The sequence below is a fragment of the Perca flavescens genome, chromosome 5 (genome assembly GCF_004354835.1).
Source record: "Perca flavescens isolate YP-PL-M2 chromosome 5, PFLA_1.0, whole genome shotgun sequence".
Lineage (NCBI taxonomy): Eukaryota > Metazoa > Chordata > Actinopteri > Perciformes > Percidae > Perca > Perca flavescens.
Window position 1 is genome coordinate 19,533,783 of NC_041335.1, and position 15,783 is coordinate 19,549,565.

The 15,783-nt window shown below is 39.6% G+C and overlaps 1 protein-coding gene across 1 annotated transcript in view; it reads right to left on the reverse strand.

Annotated features, from left to right (window-relative positions):
- Nucleotides 1-414: 414 nt before the first annotated feature.
- LOC114555991 (PDZ and LIM domain protein 5) overlaps nucleotides 415-15,783 on the reverse strand; it is a 59,392-nt gene continuing 44,023 nt past the window's right edge. Inside the window, 7 exon segments of the mRNA XM_075447426.1 lie at nucleotides 415-680; nucleotides 1,092-1,207; nucleotides 1,427-1,547; nucleotides 3,017-3,197; nucleotides 4,969-5,151; nucleotides 6,560-6,581; nucleotides 8,681-8,763. Of these exon segments, the coding sequence (XP_075303541.1) occupies nucleotides 591-680; nucleotides 1,092-1,207; nucleotides 1,427-1,547; nucleotides 3,017-3,197; nucleotides 4,969-5,151; nucleotides 6,560-6,581; nucleotides 8,681-8,763 (796 nt within the window). The 3' untranslated portion in view covers nucleotides 415-590.

The window sequence follows — 15,783 nt, forward strand, 5'->3', positions numbered from 1 at the left end:
CAGGTAGCATCAGCAGCTAGCAGAAGAGAGCAGGCAAGTGTTCATAAACTTCTGGTGTAATTACAAACTTTCCAATCCGTTGTTTTATGAATGCATAACCTATTTGTACTAGTGTAGAAATTTGGTATCATTTCGGGCATTATTATGGGGTAATTCAGCTGATAACGCTACTCTACGCTAACTCTCCCAATGTTCAACCCAGGTGAAAAAAGCTTCTGGGGGGGTGTTTGGCTCGAGGTCATGGTGCAAAGGACCCTAGGGTGAAATTACTCCAAACCATCACTTTAAATGTCTGACTGTGTTTTCTAGTGTGAGTACACATACGCTGCACCATTTGGCACTAACACTGTTCTATTTTTTTGTATGCATGAGCAAAAAAGTACTGGAGATTATGTCTTACAATGGGTCTGGGTCCCCTGACAAGAATAACTTCACTTTTACATACATGTTACAGTGTTTCCCTTTTTCTGACCTCTTTGCTTGTATAAGTGTTGCTGAGTTTTATTGTTGCATGATCTATTAAGAGGCTCTCCCACCCCATCCACCAAGGGAGAACATATGGCTCGAACATTGTGAGGAAAGTCCAAGATTCATATCTTCAGTGTGTGAGCATGTTTCTTGCAAACAGGTTTGTCTTTCTTGGAAAAGAAGGTCTGGCCTTCCAGAGTGGTGCAGCACACCTGAGGAAACACACACACACACACACACACACACACACACACACACACACACACAAACACACAGAAAGGTTACATAAAATCTCCTCATTGATCACTTTCTCCTTAGAAATTAATGTAAATATGCAAGAAGGTGCATCTATCCTATCACTGTGAGAGACTCTGAATCTGCTCCTGACTGTGTTTGTATAATACTCACACACCATGTACAAAAACTATGAAAAATAGACAAAACCTTTATCTATATCCACCAAGTCCAGAAATGGTTAATGCACGTGTATCATATAAAAGTTTTTGATTTGGTTAGTGGCAGTGGTTACCATTGTGACTGCACATCAATACTGACCCCTGCTCTGTCCCTTTCTGTGTGGAGTTTGTGTGAGTCTGTGGATATACTGTAAAGCCTTCACTTACAGTGCAGACGAAGCAGGTGTCATGCCAGGTGTAACCAAGGGCCTCCAGGAACTTGTCTCCAGCCTCAATGGGGAACTCACAGCCATGGCAGCTCGTCCCAAACACACTGTAGAAGTCTTTTTTTTTTTTTACAGACAAAGCAAGATGGCATGACTATACTTCAACAATTTGTATTTTATTTTCAAACCGAAATATTTCTTTTCTTTATTGTTGGCACCAAAATAAAGGTCTATTCATAACAGAGAGCTACTATTGTGTCTTTCAATGCACAGACTTTTATCTTTGAGTCTGAGACACCCTTCATCAGCGCATTTTTCAAAGTCCTCATCACTCACCTTGTTCACAGTATGGTTCTCCATCCTCCAGATGGAAAGTTTTGTTTCTGATTGGCTGCTGACAGCAAGCGCAAAGAAAGCAGTAGACATGCCATGTCTGTTTGAGGGCATTTATCACCTCCTAGGTGCAAAAAAAAGCAAACAGTGTGGTTAGTTGGAGGCATCATACAGTTCATTAGGAGCACTGGTCTTTGTGTGTGTCGGTCACAGTAACTGGAAAATTAGATCCAGGATACAGAGACTTTTGGTGGGATGCTACCATGTTACCTTGCTTATTGGGTGATTATTTGTAACACTGCTGTACATGAAATGTGTCAACAAAAATCGTCCTTTTCTATTATCAATCCCTATTTGATCTGTATAGATAATGTGTCTGTTTTACATGTGAATACACATCCTTTCCTACAGTCTTCCCTTTTCTCATGTCACATTTAAATATTCTGGATTTTTTCTTGTGGGGCCACATGACTCAGATTAAAACAGACAAGCTGCTTTTTTTCCCACCCTTAAACTGTGAGAACAAGACAGGACAGGGAATCAATGGAAAATTGGTGGGCCGGAGTGAAATGAAGGATTAGAAGAGAGGGAGTGAGAAAGCAGGTTAATAAGAAGCCGTAAGCTGGTTGAAGATGTGTGAGAAATAAAGGGTTGAAAGGGATTGAGGCTAAAGAGGTTAGAACACGTGAGGGATGAATGTCAGAGCTGTTACGAGAGCAGAGATCTCAGCTTCCTGACACTCTGGGTTTAATGCTACACCTGCAGCCTCTAGGACACTAAGACTAATTCTCCTAACACCCGAACATGTGCTGCATTCCTGAGTTTCAGTGGTGGTCATTTTAGAAATTCTCTATAGCTTTCTTGCATTGGCCCTCTATGGATTTATCCTGCATGTTTGGGGTCAGAGGTACAATGTGGCAGAAATGCAACAACCTGTGATCCTTTGATGATGTCTACACCTGTGCAATTCATGATCTATTATGATTTGGTCCCAAATTGATTGCCTATCTAAATTAACAAGAAGAAGATAGAAGAAGGTATAAAGCACTAATTGGCCACTTCCAACACCTCAACCTACAGCTGGCACATAGTGAAACAGTACGGAGGAGTGAAGACTGAATTACACTGACACATGTTTAATATAGATGCTGTAAACCAGTCTTTACACAACAATTAATCTTTCTGAAGCACAAAAAGGGGGGAAACAGAAAACCATAAAACAAATAATGTCCGTATGTGTTTGCATTGAATGCCACAGAGGAGGACTATCACTTTTGGTCTCCAAACAAGAGGTGGTGGAGTTTGAAAACAATAGCCACACAATGTCAAGGCCAGCTGTAAAGTAAGTGAACAGGACCAACTTAAGAACCTTCAGAAAAATGGCTAAAAGCTTTAGTAACATTGAGGCTTTTATAATTTCCATGCACTGTAATGCTCAAGTTTAGTTATCATCTTCACTGTCTTTTGCATTGCAGAAAATTATTTTAGTTAATTAATCTGAACTGTTAAGTACAGTATACTCACACACACACACACACAAACACACACACACACACACACCCTACTGCTCCAATTTGCTTCACACCAACTCACCCCCAGTATCTTGGCCTGGCAGCGACTGCATGTCGGAGCCAAGAAATCTTCATAGCAGTGTTCACAGTAGACAGATCTCTGTTCTTCCACAAAGCCTATATCTGCCAGGGATGTATGGCAGTGGGCACAGTTAAACTCCTCCTTATGCCATGATTTCCCCATTGCTACCAAAAATGGCCCTCTGGGAAAAACAAATGGACAAACAGAGACAAAAGGATTAGTGGATCAACTTTTAAGTTAATAATAACTCTGTATTGACAGAAATTAAACCATATGCAAGAGACACAAGCTAACTATTGTAATTCCTTGTATTATCATGACACATTGTCTTAAATGCAAAGTATACATGAAAAGTACCACACTACACTTGTAGTGTAGCAGTAGTGTTGATAGGTCATGCAGTCAATATGTGCTTTGTTTTCATTGCCATGTCTACAAACAGCCTCTTGAGGGCAAATGGGCAGACTACAAATGAATGAATGAATGAATGAATGAATGAATGAATGATAATGTGAGTAACATAACTCTGTCTAACTTCTACGAGTTGTCTCTTGGTAACTCAGCAGATTTACTGCTCCTCCATTGTTCCTCCTCTTAGGGAGTTACTACATTGAATATAATAATTTACATCTGATTACATCTAGTTAATTCTGATATGATATTTTCCGAATGTGCAGAAAATTGATCATAATTAGAATTTTTTAGTCTAATAATAAAAGTGTGATGATTTTACTGTATGTGGTGGTTTAAACAACTAAGCCTTAAAAATAAGAAACCAGCAATATTTGGAAAGGACTTTCAACCAGAGAGCCGGTAGATACAATAATGTATTTAGGAGGGCTGAAAGTGATTATCTTTATTATTGATTCATCTAGATTTTTCAATCCGTTAATTACTTATTCTATTGTAGACTGTGTCTGAAAATAGTGAGAAATGCCACTACTCTGAGACCTATAGTCACATCATCACAGGCTGGTTTTGTCCAATCAACTGTCTCAGACGAATAGTGAAAATACTTCTTATATTTACAGTGATATACAATTCTTCATATCTTTCACATTAAAGCAGATGGCAGCAATCTTTGGCTTTTGTGCTTTAAGAATATAAACAATTAATAGCTTTTCAAAATTGTTCCATCAACTAAGTGATTCATCGTTTCAGTACTCCATTCAGGTCAATAGTTGCTTCAGAAAAGGAGGAACCCATTTTAGAAATCCAATGTCTTGTGAAACATCACCCTCTGTTTCCCCTCAGACAGCACCTTGGCACTGTCAACTTTGATGATTAGGTAAAATGGGAAAACAACAGAGACTAATTTACTCCACACAATAGCTGTGCTTATCTGAGCTTTCTCAGATAGTGGCAAGCTTGGCAGCCATTAGCATGTGAGCTACCCTATCCTTAGTGATATGTAATGTAAGGTGACACAAGTTGGGAGATAACACTTGTGTTAGGGCAGTCAGGAGAAGAAGAGAGGTAGGCAGAAAAGAGGAAGAGGAAAAGAGTTCACAATGATGCGCCATTGTATACAACTCTGGGTGGACTTACACAAGAGGGAAACAAAAGACAAACCCTGTATTTTAAACCAAAAGTCTACTGCAGGTGCAACTTAATTCCCCTTAGTTCTACAGTTTCATACAAAGATTATTTAGATATATCTAGACATAGATTATTATTTTATGTGCCTAACTATACACTGAATAATTGAGAAGTGGACATATTGTCCTTTCCGATCTTAATTTGCTTTAGTACAAATGGATATCTGTGCAGCCAAGTTGAAGGGATTGACTCTTTTTTGATTATCCTTGTGCCACGTTTGTGTGTATGCATGATATGATGGAACTAAACACGATGCATGTCCACTGTTTTTTTTTCTTCACAATTTTCACTATAAATGGTCATGACAGCCTCATTCTGATCTGACCTTATTAGCCACCGTATTTGTCCCTCACCTGATGACCATGTTGCAGTGGGCACACATGGGTGCCCGAGTCCCAGCAGGGATGTGTTCTGCCATCTGGACCAGGGTGTCCTCATCTTTAGGGTGGGGCTGAGGTAAAGGTCGGGCTGGGACAGGACCCCTCGGGACACTGGCACTTCCATTACCTTTCATACCGAAAGATGGGGTGATCAAACTAGTCCGTGGGCCATGACCTAAAGAAGATAAAGAGAGATAAAAGGTTATACTGTTTAAGAAACAGAGAGAAAGAGATGGGACAACATTCACTTTACACTCTTATAGCATCACAAAAGATGTGCGTGCGTGTGTGCGTCTGTGTTTTCTTCCCAGGTGTGTAAGTTATTTGACCTCTACCCTCTTTGTCTATACACCCAGCAGGTGTCATGGCGGTGCATGCAGCTGGCTGACTACTGTTGTCATAACCATGAATTTACCACATCAATCTTCCCAGAATCTTTCCCTCCACCTTCGAAACATTCCTATGGCAAATGTGCACATATGACCAAGCACACACACACACACACACACACACACACACACACACACACACACACACACATAGACCACCAATACATTCCCTCAGCTAAAACCCAGACCCACACCTGGCTAAACATGTAGCTTGGCCTTTGATCTCCACACTGTGGATGGAGATTTGTTTTTGTATGTGTGTGCATGGTGAGGCAAGGGGCTACATGTCATGTTTAAGTGTGTCTGTTTGGGCTAGGAACAGGGCTGGGTTTACATTTAATGTTAGGGGTAGTAAGGCATTAATTTGAAAAATCAATGAAAGTGGAGGTTAAACCTACAATAACTGATGTCTTTGGCCACTTGGGGGCAGCAGAAACAAGTTGTGAATGCAATATATCATCACCTTTTAAGTTGCTCTAGTGAACTTGTTAGCAAACAGTTACTTATTTACACATCCAACAGTTATGGAGCAACATTATCATTAATTTGGAGTTGTGTTTCTCCTGAGGGAAATATCTGTTTTTTTAGCTGGTAAATGCTCCACTGTGTTCACCAGCTAGTTGCTAACTGTGTCTGTCTGAGTGTTTAGCAGGAAGAATTTACATTCAGTTTTTAAAGCTTATTTACTGAAAACAACCACCTGCTGCAGCTGAAAACTACGCTTTGAGAGTGGGGAGAGTGAACCAAAACCAAAAGTTGCGGATCGGACAGCTAAACGATGAGGTGAAACTCGTTGTAAAGCTCTGTAAATGCAGCTGCAGATTCAGGTGATAATTCTCTGTAGGTCCATCACTAACAGCAACCCCTTTCTCATTGTCATTTGATACATTGTTATAATAAAAACAGTATAAGAACTATAGGTGCTTTAAGTTTAAGCTTGCATTTGACAGTCCTAGATGGAGCCTAAAACACAGCTTTAAGATGCCATAAATATGAATGCTTCCTGCACTGTAAGGCTGCCTAAACCAAAATTTCCTGCAAAAAAATAGCAATAATTTGTTAATGTTATAAAACGACATTTTACACAGTTTGACATTTCAAACTGCCCTAAATTGGCCAACGATATAAAGTACACAAGGATGAAATGTTCTGTGATGGATCATGTGGAAACAAACCCATACTAATTTTTTATGGGAACTTTAGAAAACAAAGAAATTATAGAGATTTTAAGTAAAAGTATGAATAACACTACAAAAGATTGTGATATTGATATGTCTCTAATAAAAAAGTAATAGACAGGATTGTAGACCCACTATATCATTTATCATTTAAAACAGGAATATTTCCTGACAAGATGAAAGTAGCTAAAGTCATCCCATTGTACAAATCTGGTGACTCACATATTTTCAATAACTTGAAAAACTATTTATCACAAGGATAGATAATTTCATTGGTAAAAACAATTTACTAATGAACAGTCAGTATGGATTCAGATCCGGTAGATCAACGTCTATGGCACTAATTGAGTTAGTAGAAAGATTAACAAATTGTATTGAAAACAAAAACTATGCAGTGGGGATTTTCATTGATCTAAAATTTGAAAAATGTGTAATGGTCACAAAAGAAATGCAATTAAAACTTTGGTTTGATTCAAATAAGTTATCTTTAAACTTGAACAAAACTAAATATATGATATTTGGAAATCTTACTATAAATACAGATGTGAAAATAGTAATTGATAACTAAATAAGTGAAAGAGTCCATGAAAGTAAATTTCTGGGTGTTGACCATAAACTTTGCTGGATGCCCCACATTAAATACCTGTGCATGAAGCTGGCCAGACGTATTGGTATATTGAGCAAAACTAGATACATATTGAACCAAAATACACTATATACTCTTTATTACTCTATGCAGACTTTCGGGCTTTCATACTACTCGCTACCGTAGTCACTCTTAAAAAACGTGCTGACCATCACACAAAAAAAAACTAGATAAACGTGTTTGTGTACACAAATCAAATTGATTAAATTTCACAAACTGCCGTGAGACTGGGTTGTGTTTTAACACCATGTCAATATATTTTACAATGGACATTTGCAACCAGGCACTGTCTGACAGCCTGGGTTCCTTAACTGCAGCTCAGAATTCAAGATGGGTCCATGGCTTACTGCTGCTAGTGCGCTATACGGCTAGTAGTATATTTTCACGAGCTTTTCCTGGGTAAGTGACTACAATTACGATTGTTGTTGAGTGGCAGTTACATCAGTGAGAGAACTGCCTAGAAAAGACACTCAATCTCAGTATATATGGGCTGAGTGCAGATGGAGTATGGGCATTATACTGCAGCTCTGTGGCTTGCCTTAATTCAAAACTCCCGACAGGTCCCTTCAGTAAATATTATCTTTCTAACTGAGTAAAATTGCTACATGTGTGACTGAGCAAGGCGCCACAGGCAAAGCGGGGCTTTCTTGCCTGCTTAATGGTCTTCCACAGAGGAAAAAGACGAGAAACGAAAAAGAAAGTCTGCAATGACCTATTTCACAACATATGTCACGCTTCAACCATGGAAAATAAGCCTCTTTCCCCTTGCTAACTGGCAGCAACAACATTCAATCCAACAGCAGTAAATCAGTTTTACACTATGCCAGGATTTGGAACCAAACAGTTTTTGTATGGGAAAAACATTATTTTAGCTGTAGGTGGAATATATTAACCAATCAATCAAAATATGTCCTTAAAAGAAGATTTAGTTCAAACCCTGAATGAGTTTATTTTTAGGAATCTATTTTGGGGGACTTTTCATATTAGGTATGCATGCATTCACTGTGACCTATGCTAAGAAAACTGTTAAGGCACCTCAACCTGATTATACTCCACTAGTTAATTTAGTAATAGAAATACCACAACATGCCTACAGTAAAAGCAACTCACGCACAGGCATACATATATACTTTTGTTGGATTTGGCAATTGATTTAGGCAGTAATGTACTATTCCAGACTTCATGCAGCAATTGGCTGAACAAAATTGTATTTTAGTCACTGAAACCCATTTATGAATGCATATATCCTGTATTTTTTAATGTGTTCACAAAGACGGAAATGTTATTTCAGACAATTAAAAGGACACATGCCAATTGTGGCTTCATCCCCGATCCCGGAATCATATTTCATACAGAGTGGAACAATTACAGCTGGCAATAACCAGGGCTCATTGTGGATGGGTAAAAAAGTAAATGAAAAAACATTTAAGATGTGCTGCAAGTGGACCGAAGAGAACACACACAGTGTTTACCCTGGATTGCAGCAGGTCCTTTGGTCATGGTCTTGACAACTGCAGACTCATGGCTGTTGAGTTCTGGCTCCTCTCCCTCCTCACTGTGCGGAAAGACAAAATGTAAATGATATGTAAATCAATTAATGTTTTGTAATTAAATTCATTGAATTAAAACGCACCAGAAACCATTGCCGCTGCACATTAAACTCAATTTGCAATGCTTGAGTTGCAAAATACATGGTTATTCGTGGTTACGTTCATTCAGAGTGATGGGTATATACTAGTCTGTCTTAGTTTCTGTTATTTATAAAGATGTCGTTCCCAGCTACATATCTTTTGAGAGCCCACTGTACTCGTAGCCATTAGAAGGAAAAAATGCCAGCACAGTCTCACTTTTCAAGTTCCTGTCAAAATGCAGTAAGACAGGTTCCAGAGCACCTACCTGCTGACAGAGCAGAGACAAATATGGTACCAAACAAAACACAGCATGTAGCGCCAGCCAAAACAGTACAGTACTCAACTTCACGATGCACTTCCTACTTGTGAATACAGTATGCACAAAAATGTTGCCCGTGTGCCACTTTCACAGCATAACAGAGTCCAGGCCACCGGCCTGATGATGGATAGGATACTTGTAGGTTTGCACAGCACTAATGATACAGCACACGCATTCAAAACTGATGCCAGTATATCAATTCAAATTAACAGAGAGACATGAGCTATGAAAGAGTGAAATATAGCATGAACAAAAGTGTCCATTCCAGATGTGCTGTAGACAGATACCAGACTACCAGTACTAATGGTGTAGGAAAGTTCTTGTAGTATAGATCTCATGTTATTTAGTGGATTATTTCTATTACAAATGTCTCTAAATGCACAGGCAATGTATGGATTTGGGTGCTTCATTGAAGTCGTGAAGAGATAACCTCAATGAATGAATCCCTACGGCAACATTGGCAGTCCATTTACATGGGCCCCAAAAATGAAAACTAAATTTCACATTTGGGTCAAAGGATTTATTTTAAGAGACTCTGCAGTAAACGTTAGTGGTGATCACATCAAAGGATGCCAGAAAACTCATTCAAGTGACGGAAGAGAGAAAATGACCTCACAGGACCAGCTCTCTACACAAAGTAGATTAGTAGATAGAACTGAGCCTACTATAGTGCTGTTATAGGTAGTCAGTTTATATTCACTGCGCAGTTTTACACATTTTGTCTCTAAATAAATGTAAACATGCAATATCCGTGGCATTGTTTCGAGTACTAAGGCAACGCATTATTTTTCACAGGGCAATATATTCTTTTTTATGTTGCACACATCTCTTTAAGGACAAAACGTCTTTGAACAAAATAACCCCTCATGATGCAATCTTTTTTGTTAAAGTCATTCATTGTTCAATGCTCTTGGGTCAGATCTACATGGAGGGAAGCACCTTTTTTTTCCTTAGGAAAAATGTGTCTGGAAGGTTTTTATTTTGTCGAGACACTTCTCCATAAGGGTCATTCAAGTTCTCTTAATAAGGGTAGTATTGACTGATTGTCCAATAATTATAACTGATCATTAAACATCTCAAATCACAAACATTCTTTCACATTAAAAGCCATTATTAATCACTACATTGAAAATACATATGTACACAAAATATGTTTGCAGATTTGGTTTAAAGAGCACCAGACTTTTTAAAGTCATTTTCTGATTAACTTTCTGTCTTGAAGAGCGATGCCAGAGCTCGTCCAGCTATCGCTGTGGAAAGGAACGAAATACCTTCGCTTTTCAATCATTTGGGGCCTTAGAGCCACTCTCCACTTCCCTTTAATATGAGGCAAAATGAATAACCTCTCTATTAGTAACATCAAATGTGTGTGTGCGTGTGTGTGTGTGTGTTTTCAAGTATGTGTGTGTTCATCAGCGCAAGCTTGGGTGGGCCAGAAATCTCTCTACCCAGACGTATTACACCCATAATGCATAGTTGTAGCCGATGCCAACAGTTGGATCACTGCTGTGCTCCCCTTGTGCCTGGCTGTTAGGGGACTCATGGGATACAAGTGTTATGGCAACTGCAGCCATAGTTACGTTGAGTTGTGCTTGAATGTTTTGTGTGAGTGAAAAAGGCTGAAAGAGAAGAAATGAGAGAGAGTGATAGACCCTTTGAGAGGTGAATTGACAGACAGAGAGAGACAGAGACAACGAAAGAGGAAAAATGTTGCCGTTGTGTGTGTGCTGGCTTCACCTCAGTAGATGTTCCGTGTTTCAGCGGCCCTCCCGGCCTCTGCTGTGATATTTCCTTGCACACACACACTTCATTTCAACACTTGGGACATCCATAACATCAAATGTTCCCTAGGGGGAGGGGGGGGGCGCACTTGGTTTACCACCCAGGACTACCTCTAAAATCACAGATTTAAACTTTCTCAATGAGTACTGTGGAAGAGCAGTTGCGGGATATGTGATCAAATGTACAACTAACAAGGAAAGGAGAGGAGACTTTAAATGTACCTAAAGACATAGACAGCATTGACGGGAGAAGAGAAGAGAGGGTCTCCCTCTTCTGTGGCAGACTGATGCCAAGACACCCTTTGGTGTGAGAAGAAAAATAGCACAGAAATAAGGAATGGAAAAAGTAATACATGAACAAAACATGACAGAGATAGGTTTTTAGATGACTGTCAACAATGACATTTTAGTATTTGTTATGGTCAAATACAAAGAAGATAACACTAAAAAAATGTGAATCTCAACTGAATGGACAAATGGTTAGAAAAGGCATCTGCTGAATACACACTGTTGAACAATGAACACACGCTACAGTGACAAGGATTGTGATAAATGCACCCAGCGGTCTGTTGTGTTTGCATTGATTCCAGCTAATCAGCCTCTAGTCGATACAGTCCTGATGTAAGAACTCTCTATAGGAAAGAGACTGTCACACTGCAGAGCATCTTTCTTCATTCTCATTATCTGCTTATCATTTTGTATTGCATGTGTCTGACAGGAGGAGTCTTACATCTATAGCCAGAGAGAGAGAGGGTGTAGATAGTAGGCCGACAGTGCCAACTAGCTGCAATTTCATTGCCATTTTCATTAGACCCAATTTACATTTTAACTATTGCAAACAATTTTGCATAGACCAATAGCACCTCCACCAAATTAGTGTCCAGAAATCTGATACATTCTTAGAATTATTCTTATGATCAACAGGTGGGATTAACTTCACAAGTCACTCTGAAAGGGTCCCAGTGTTTTCAGCTTGTGACTCTATAAAACAAAGGAGTATCTACTTGCAATCAATTATGGCCTTACTATAAACATTGTTTGTGTGTAGTTAAACCAATAAATGATCCCCAGGTAGGTGAACCACTGCTATAAGTAACCATGAAGGTAGAAAAGTAGGTAAATCAAGCAAGTAAATCAGTAAGCTTTCTGACTAATTAACTCAACTGGAATTAGTGTGTCTTTGTAAATTATAGTGTGGTATATACCTACTCTATCTGTAAAGTGTCTCTTGTTATGATTTGATTCTATAAATAAAACAGAATTGAATTGAATTAAATGAGCTGTTTTCTCTATACTGAAACAGAGAGAAGAGCATCAGCTTTTGTCAAGCAGAACGGTCCTGTAAAGAACAGGAAGGACCCCATCCTCATCATGCTATTAAGCTATAACGCTCTGCTAGATTAAAGGCTATAGTGCCATCTATTCACATTATCTGGGCGAACAAGCATTCAACAATTTATTCACTATTGCTATGGTAATTGGCTAACAACAGGTGACAAGTAGAGCAGGAAATAAGATGCTCCCCAGTCCTTCATTCATCAGAGCCAATTACAGCACAGCTCGTTAATATTCCCCACCAATCAGGCCAATTATGTGGAAACTTAATTGTATTCTGCAAGACTGTGATTGGTTGATTAATGGAGGCCCCACTGTTTTGATTCAATAGTAGCCGGTTAGAGTGCTGACCATCTGGAAGTACTGGGCCACATACTGTATGAACCTTGTTAACTGCAGGGATAATTAAAGAGGGTTGGGAGGTAGTAAGGAGGGAGAGAGAGAGAGAGAGAGAGAGAGAGAGGAATACATTTATTTTCTTTTTATCTGTCTTTCTCGCCCTGTTTTGTATTCTACACTTTTTTACATTAATACAGTGCAACCTCGATCATGTATTACTACCCTGTCAGTGGCCTTGCTCTGCTCCTTGTTGTTCCTGTGTTTATCTTTCTAAAGTCTACATTCAGCACTGCATGCCACCTAATAATGAGACTTCTTGTTTGCTGGTATTACGCAATAATGATGAAAAAAAAAAAAGAGTACATTTCAGTCCCCCATTTGTTTACATATGTTAAGTTACCCTGTGTGTCTGTAGCACCGACGAGAACGTGTATTATGCATCTCATAAATGTGTTGGTTTGGTATGAACATTGAACAAATGGTCCATTAACATAGCTGACTGCTGTCCAGCAGCTCTCTCCACCACACAACAGATGGTCTATAATTCAGCGCTGTGATATTCTTTGGATCAAATTCAATCCTCACACACTATAGGCCTACCATCCATGCGTGTGTGCCATCATGTACGCACACACAATGACAAAGACATCCACCCATTCAAACTCGGTCTCCCACACACTTTTCATACTTCACGGTTTAAACGTGTACAGTTGTGTCCACTAGCCAATGACTGATCTCTGTGAGAAGCTGCCAAGTTATTTCACAGTGACCACAGAATGTCATAGTTGGTATGAGTTGTCTCCACAGAGACATGTGGGCCGTGTCTTTCGGTGCTGGCATGCTCTGACCAAACACTGCAATGAATAGCATGTTCAGTGGACTCAAGGCTGTTTACACCATGTGTTAAAAATAGGGATTGGTCTAACATATATTTTTGTCAAATTGTACAACAAATAGAATCTATAACAACATTTTTAATCCTTAAGTCGTCTTCCTTGTTGAAATGAGTTTATGAGAGCTACTATTGTGAAGCCTCATGCATCCCATCACACAGTGAATGAGTCTCGTTATATCACATTATTTGTAAGTGGATGATTTTATTATTGTCACTCTTTCCTGGATTCAGACCTGGACAAAACCATGTTTAAAAAATGTCGAAGCCAAAACAATAATAATATGAAGAATGCTGATTAATATTGATTGTTCTCAATCCTTTTCAACTTAAAACAGTGTCAAAGAACAATTCTCAAGCAGTCAATGTCATTTTCAGTTATAAAGCAAAAGCTAGTTTTGTCCAGGTCTGCCCCGTCTACCTCTTGTTCTTGGGCAGGTGCAGCTCACTGACGCTACGATGCTTCTTCTTCTTCCTCAAGTGTAGTGGCGGAGCTTGAGTGATTGGGGTGATGAGCAGGGCGTCCAATAAGCACAGAGATGCTGCCTTCTCAGGAGGCCAAGGACTGCTCTGATAAGTTGTTCTGACAAGGTGATGACACATTGAGGAAGAGAGGAGGCAGAGGATGAAAGGGAAATCGTGATGGAACCAAGATGTCAATTGTGAGTCATTACAAATAGGGTAGAAAGAGAAAAGGGTTTTAGAAGTAGTTAATTAAAAGCTTAAAGATAGAGGTCGTTGGAAGGGAATACACAGAAGGATACTTTCAGAGGGAAGCGCACACACACACACACACACACACACACACACACACACACACACATTGGCACACACTGTTTACCTCGCCTGCACTGGACTACGGTGCTCAGCGTGTGTGTTTCGTGTAAGCTGTTTGGGGGCACTGGGGGTAAGAAGAGGGGAGCAGGGGGCTGCTTTGGGTAGGAATTCCAGAGGACTTGACAGGATCTCTCTTCTGTTTACAAATACACAACCACAGTGATATTAAATGTCTCCACAGACAATACTGAAGAAAATGACATTGTTTCAGTAAGTGTGGCATCTTGGCATTGTTCCTAATTATAGTAGAAGTAAGGTGAACAAATTTTCATTTCCTGCAACATTTGTGTCAAAATCCTTATAACACAAATAGATGAGAATTGACTTGGACTGTGAAACTGAGGGGACAGACATCACAGAGTGGACAGAGAGTTGAAAGCAACTCAATGACCTGTCACCTTCATGTGCATCAAGTGTAAAATGTATGTGTGGCACCTGTGTTGAGGAGAAAGTTCAAACCGAGTTTGCGCAGCCTTGAAAGACTTGGTAGCTTGTCTATATCATTAGTAGTCATCACCATCATGATCAGTCGCACGGCCACTGGACTCAAACATTTTTGAGTCTGTGCTGTCCTCCAGTGGTGGCACAGGGGAATTGATAGACCAAGGTACCAAAAGTAAAATAAATTATTATAGTCAAAGCCTTTTTTTGGACTCATTATGCATTTTAGGGTAATACTGTAAACTTTCATAAAACATCCCAAGCTCAATGTACCTTTCAGCTGTGCGCAGTCAAAAGCTTGGTGGCTCTGTAACTGTAAGATCTGAAGCAGCTGGTCTATGGACAGGGACAGGATCAGAAGAAGCCTCTGGTGCTTAGTTTTGAAATAATGAGTATAGTCCTTGAGCAGATGATACGCTAGAAAATTATGCTGCAGTGTGGGTACAAACAGAATTCGGTCCAAGAAATGTGGGATGCTGACTGGCATAAACACTTCACTAAGTGAAGGGATGTTGTAGATGACAAGTTCTTCGCTTGATGTTGAGTATCTAAGAGGCTGCCAGGTTTGGAAATGAGGACATAGTTGGGTATTGTAGTGCCCTCCTCTTGCTGTTGCTGATAGGCTGATAAGCCTGATGACTGTGGCTGTGGTTGGTCAATGTGATCAGATGTGGCTCCAGCATCATTCAGCCCACTGAAGGCAGAGAGTGAAAGCCCTACTTGGTCAGAGGATTGATGCGTTGGAGACCTGTCACTGGCAGATTACAGATAGCAGCGCATACTTTTTTTTACTGTTTTTGGTGCATTTCAAGTATATAATTTTGTTCAAAGATGAAGTTTGTTATTGTGGAGGTGTGAAAAAGATCAGTAAATGCATGTATGTGAAATCAGTGTTATAGCTTGCAAAACACTAGTGTATTAAACTTCAGTTTGTAACACATTAACTTATTGAACACAGTTTTGTACACCACAGACTAGACATGGTTAGTTAGGTCCTGTG